This window comes from Triticum urartu, chromosome 6A (assembly GCF_056163025.1).
Source record: "Triticum urartu cultivar PI428250 chromosome 6A, HENAU_Tu73, whole genome shotgun sequence".
NCBI lineage: Eukaryota > Viridiplantae > Streptophyta > Magnoliopsida > Poales > Poaceae > Triticum > Triticum urartu.
The window spans coordinates 578,697,423-578,703,969 of record NC_141878.1 but is presented as its reverse complement, the minus strand read 5'-3'; the positions used below and the strand labels follow the sequence as shown (position 1 = coordinate 578,703,969).

At 39.5% G+C, this 6,547-nt stretch overlaps 1 protein-coding gene across 1 annotated transcript; it reads right to left on the bottom strand.

Moving 5' to 3' along the window:
- Positions 1 to 306: 306 nt before the first annotated feature.
- On the bottom strand, positions 307 to 3,287 carry LOC125512952 (uncharacterized). Its single transcript, XM_048678007.2, has 4 exons — positions 2,799 to 3,287; positions 1,731 to 1,812; positions 827 to 1,025; positions 307 to 712 (listed from the first exon to the last, which is right to left on the bottom strand). The coding sequence occupies exons 1-4, from the start codon at positions 3,158 to 3,160 to the stop codon at positions 615 to 617; spliced, it is 741 nt and encodes a 246-aa protein (XP_048533964.1). The 5' UTR covers positions 3,161 to 3,287; the 3' UTR covers positions 307 to 614.
- Positions 3,288 to 6,547: the final 3,260 nt, after the last annotated feature.

Genomic DNA, 6,547 nt, shown 5'->3' with positions numbered 1-6,547 from the left:
AAAATCTAAATTTCCAGAAAAATTTGAAACAATTTTAATAAATGCACACTACCATTATGTTTAATCTGGGAAAATTTCAAAATGTTTTTCCATATAGAAAAGAAACTAAGGAAAATACACATTCATTTTTGTGTCAAAGTTCGGGCAAAAAACTGTTTCCAGAAAAAACTGAAACAATTCTAAAAAATGCACAGTACAATATAAATGTTTTTCTACATAGAAATCGAATTAGAAGGGAACTACACATTCAGGGCCATTTTGCCAGCAACAATAGCACTAGATCGTTGCCGCTTGCGAGTTATGAAATATATATTCGAGCTGAGGATTATAATCTAGAATTTCTGTGTAAAAGATGGGTATTAAAATGTTTGAATCCATGTCAAACATCTTGCTTCACACTTTCACAGCAAAATGTAACAAGCACCTCCTTACACTACATGAAACATTGGACATACATCAGAGTGGAGTTTTAACCTTCATACAACCAAAATGATGCATGATTCTACTGTAACAGGTTTGACGCTCATAATTAAACACAATTTTCTTCTTCTTCCGCCTATATTATACTCCGGCATTCAGAACTTGAATGAAATCTGTAGGCCACCAGGAGCATGTCAAACAGATCGAGCTTGGGCACCGTGGTATCCACCGCCAGCAGGATGCATGATATTATCATAGCACAGGCTACAACCACCAATGTTTTGGGGATCACCTGCGGGTGTAAAATCATTTATTTTATTAAAAAAAAACACACCCGCATGCAGAATTCATCAAGATAAATTTTGTGTGAACAAAGAGTGAAACTTGGATTATTGAACATATATACCTGGGTCAAGCTTAACACATGAAACACAAGATAGTTTTTTCGTCCCCACGATTTCCAGTTCAGCAAAGAAGTACTTGGGGACGAGATCAACGCAGGTGGTGGCTCCTTTTCGCTTAGCAAGGAAATTCGCATGGAACCAGATACCATTGAAGACAAAGACATGACTGCTCACTGCTTTAACCATCTCATGCTCATCCCCCTAACAAATTCACAAACATAAGAGGGCAATCCAAGGGTGCATATATGAATTAATGAGTAGCTAGGCACTTGGTACTGCATTATGAACTGTTAGATTTAGTCTGTGGAAGTCACCAACATAACAGGGCAGTTCAAGGGTGCAATAAAATTAATCTTATCATGAAAAACAAACTGGGAAAGGATAAGAAAAACGGAGAACTTGGGTAGGTTAAGAGGCAAAACACATTGCACACTTTGGAAGCAATTAAAGAGCATGATCACGGTTTACAAAGTCCAACTCACTGGGATATTCTTGGGGAACTTCTACAGAACATCAAGACAAGACTACGTGATAACCTTGTGATACCAGAGTCTAGAGAACTTGCAGGCTGTTCTAGCAATACTTACATGTACATAGGGCCAAACCAGACCTATTGAGCCTCATGCAAAAGACGCAGGCAGCACATCATACACAGTGAAGAAGCATTCTAGAAACGCATGCTAGTTTCTTTATAATCATACACACCCATATCTGAAGCACTTGCAAGATCAAGTTTGTTCCAGTTTGACTTATTTTCACCGGTGGAAAACGGTACATTGACTTTCAAAGCACAAAGTAAAGAAAGCTGAAAAGTTGTCCCAATCTGATGAACTAAATGTTGAATGACTACCCTACCACTAAGTGGCACTATGCAATATTTATATACTTGAGTAGAATAGAGCAAACCTGATTCATGTTGTTGTAGTGTTCCAAAGCCACACGTGCACACGTCGGAGTTTGCCATGTTACATCATGCTTAATTTCTATCCTGAAAGAGCAGAAGTGTCAACATCATACAGATATCTTGCTTGCCTGTTTTCCATCAAACTAGTACTTACGAGTTAACACTGAATGGTATTATCACATACTCCTCCGTCCCAAAATAAGTGTCTCAATCTTAGTACAACTTTGCACTAAAGTTAGTACAAAGTTGAGACACTTATTTTGGGACTGAGGGAGTAGAACAGAAGCACTAAACCTCTAACAAATAGAAAGTCAAAAGGCGATAACTTACATCGACAAACAATTTTGGACCTCGATGCTATCACTAGTGAGAGGTTACAGCTCATACTTCTCAATGGAGAATCGAATGACAGGTGATAACTTCAGACAATTTTGGACCTAGATACTATACCTCATACTTGTTGATGGAAAAATAAAGTAAATAGCAGGCAGGGAGCACATTAAACTGTGTCATAACCAGTGACCCTCAAAGACGGAGACACGATGAGAAAAGTATTGTAGTGCAAGGACTTGATGGTGAGATAACAGATAAGAGATGAAGGAAGCGATTGTAGGATTTCATGTTGCTTAAATATCCTAGGCACAAATGTCGAATTGTTGCACTTTAAAGGGGAACCCCCTAGCAGGGTATGCAGAAACAAGTAAACCAACTGTTCAAGAATACAGTAGATAGGTAAAAGACAGCATCTATCACCAGCATGCAGATCATATTTCTAGTTGTTGATTACATAGTTGAAACTATAACAATCCAATTAATACCAATTACTACTAACTGCTAATGTTGGTCTATTCAACAAAGTTAGTGGCAAGGGCAGGGGTCTGAAGCTTGGCTCATGTGGTCAGCATAACAGCAAAATCAATCATGTGACCAAACTTCACAGAAACGGTGCAGCATCACAGAAACGGTTCACTATATCCATCGATCAAATCAATCCAAAGCATGCAGCACATTATAGGGAGAATTAACAATTAAGCAAGGAAGTGATTGCGTTGCGGGTGTGGAGAGATTACCCGTTGTCGTAGCGGCTGGGGGCGGGCTTGCGGTTGCTGGTATCCGGGACGACGCGGTTGCGGAGTCTGTACGCGGTGCGATGCCAATTAGGGCGGACGGGGTGCTCGGGCTTGGGCGGAGGAGCCGGGGCCTCCACGCGGCGTGCGGGGGGAGGAGCCACGGCCACATCCTCCGAATCCCGATGGCCGTGAGGGGGCGAAGATGGTCGCGCAACCCTCGCAGCTCGACGCTTGGGCGGAGGAACGTGGCCCTCGGCGCGCTTGGGCCGGCGTGCCGGAGGCTCCGCCGCCTTCGCCTCCGGCCTGGACCGCTTGGATCTCCGGGGTTCGCCGGTGGCGCGCTCGTCATGGCGGCCAGTCATCTCGGCGACTCCGGTGGACGGTGATGTAACGGACAACGATCCAGAGCGGGGCCGGAGCGCCTAATGCCTCGCTCGTAGCGAGACCGAAGAAGGTCTCTCTGAAGGACCGCCCTCCTAGCCGCAAGTAATGTGCAGGCCCACCTTTCAGGTTAGTTCCTTTTTCTACGTTTCTTCATTCTTTGGTTTTCTGTCTTACTTTTGTCAATATTTTTCAATATATTCTTAACACATACTATAATCCAAAAATTAATTTACACTACCCAAAAAAATTAAAATCGAGATTTTGAAGAGTGTTAACGCAGTGCAAAAAACATTTACCGTAACTTAAAAAATGCTGGTAGCTTTCAAAACAATGTCTGTCACATTTAAAAAGTATTCACACGTTTCAAAAATATGTGCATGGAATTTCATGAACTTTTATACAATGTAGAGAAACGGTGGTGTAATTCAAACAATGTTAAGCGCGTATAATCTTTATCGGGATGTATAAAAAGAACGTGTGGTCTGTACGAAAAAAATAGACATCAAAACACATATTTAAAATTTTTAATCATGTATAATAAAAATGTTAAACCTGCATAAGAAATGTTTTTGATGTATACAAAAAATGTAGAGTGTGCATGGAAACAATAAACATCAAAACATAAATTTGAAAAATAATAATTTAACATGTATTAAGAAAGCTATTGACATTTACGAAATAATGTACAATGTGTAATAAAAATGTAGACCTGTGTTGAAAAAAGAAAAAAGAGAAAAAAACGAAGGGAAAAGAAAAGGGAAACAGGAAAACCAGAGAAAACCACTGCAAACAATAAAAAAATAAACAACGAAAGAAGAAAACCGAGAAAAAAATATGTTATTAGGAGAAAATGGAAGAAAAGAAAAAAATATTGGTGAAAACCGAGAAAGAAAAATATGAAAACTAGTAGAAAATATTTTTTAGTGATCATTTTTTTAAACGTGCAAACATTTTTAGGAGTCATGAAATTCTTTTGAAGTCATTAACATTTTTTAATATGTTATGAAGAAATTTTTCAAAACTACATGAAATTTGTTCACATTGCAAGGATATTTTCCAAAATTTCATGAAACCTACTCCCTCCGTTCGGAAATACTTGTCATCAACATGAATAAAAGGGGACGTATCTAGATGTATTTTAGTTCTAGATACATCCCTCTTTATTTTCGGATGGAGGGAGTATTTGTGAAATGTGACACATTTTCTTAAATATCATAAAAATATTTTTTTAATGGTAGGACGTTTTGTGAAAATTACACGAAGAAAATTTTACATTTAAATATTTTTTAAATAACATGAACGTATTTTTAAACATGTGAACATTTTTAAAATTTCACGAGAATTTTTCAAAAATCATGCAAATATTTATTTATATTAAGCCCAACACGGCCTACGTGAGCTAAAGGTGGCTAAAGAAGACTGGGAGCGCTTTGTCTCTGCTTCAAGCGAGATGAAACAGGCGGTCACTTCTAGCGCTTCCTTAGGCCTTGCATACTGATAGATGCTTACAAAAATAAATCGATCTTTTCTAAAGCATCAATTTCTATTTCTACAAAAGCTGCGCCTTATTAAGTATCTATCCTCTATAAATAAACACCGATGCTTAAATAAACGTAGGTTTATCTCTCTAAGCACCTCTCCTAAGCGTATTGCATTGTATAAGGCCTTAATGGGTCGGCCCAGCGTAGGAGGAGCATTGGCTTTTGTTTTCCTTCCTTTTTTATTTTTATTGCTTTTACTTGCATTTCTAAAACGAATAATATTGTATGCTTATTTAAATTTTAAAAAATGTTCACCACTCATTAAAAAATGGTCATGCAGTGTTCAAAAAATGTTGCACAACCTTTAAAACTTTTGGTAGCATTCAAGAAAAAACGTTTGTGGCATTTAAAAGAAACTCATAGGCTTAAAAAATGTTTGTTACATTAAAAAAATACAATGTAGAAAACTATTAGTGCATTTTTCAAAATATTTTATACCATTCAAAAATGTACCTGAGATCTAATAAAAATTTCAAGCGTTTCAAAAATACATTCATGGAATTTTTAAAAACCATTCATACAATGGGAAATATGCTTACATAGTTTAAAAAAATGTCCAACCTGTGTTTGAAATTTTTTTCAAGTTGTATTAAAAAAATTGAAAAATAATATTCATCATGTATCAGACCTGGCCAAACTGCCAGCCCGGCCCGGCCAGTGCTAATCATGCCTGGCCCGATACGGCCCGCCGTGGCACGTTTAATAGCCGGGCCATGCCGTGCTAGCCCACGGGTGTTGCTCCTTGGCCCAGGCACGAGCTGATTATTAAACGGGCTGGCCGATGCAAATAGAAAGAAGAAATAAAAAATAAAATCATTTTTCTATGTTTCTTTAATGATGAAAAGCGGTCCAAGCCGGTCATAAAATCTTCCAAAAACCACCCCTCCAGAAACTCATATTGGACCCGCTCATATGGCGATTGCCTACTGCGAGACGGAGGATATATTTATCCCCTAAAGAAGACTCTTCGTTAGTATAATTTGCACACCAGCCAGGCCCATGAATATATCTTTTAACTCACTGCTCTGCAGCGGCGGGGCTACAAAACAAAAGTTGGGCGGGCCAGAGAGCACAAAATAAGCCATGACATTCGACAACAGTGGCGAGCGTCGTGGCAGCCGGCGGCTGATGTGCGCAGTTGGGGCAGCCAGACCCTAAGCTCCTCCTCCGAATGCCTTTATCGAGGAACGATCGAACAAATGCTTTAGTTTTTTTTTTGAGACACAAACGAATGCTTTAGTGAGACTGTTGCGTTCCTACTCCGCATGTAGGTATTGTGGGCTAGGCTCTATTAGAAATGCTCCAGCCATGTGCATGCCATGACCCATTGAGTCTTGCTGAAGCTCCGCCGGTGCTGCTCTGTAAGCTCAAGAATGTCCGGCACAACTGTATAACGCAAATAACATACTCCTTACGTTTCAAAAATGATTCAACTTTATATTAATTTTAAAACGAAGGAAGTATGAAAGAAGGGCCAGTCAAAGCCCACGGGTAAACACGCCGTAGCGTTACTCTCCGGCAACGCACCCTGAGTAGAGTCCGGTGGAGGCCACTGGAGCAAAAGTAAAAAAAACCCAGTGAACCGTAACTATGAGCCGGTGGTCAAGCATACAGAAAGTTTATCCCAAAAAAAATTTCTTTCTGAGAGAGAGCTTTTTTTTGCGGGTGCTTTCTGAGAGAGAGCTAGCTGCATGTCGAGCCTGATTCATGCTTGAACGAAACGAACAATAATTCTTGCAGCAAAAGGCAAGCAAGATAACAATCTGCACCTACACGACACTGAATGCAGGAGCGAGCGGTGTTACGACTTACGAACGTACGCCA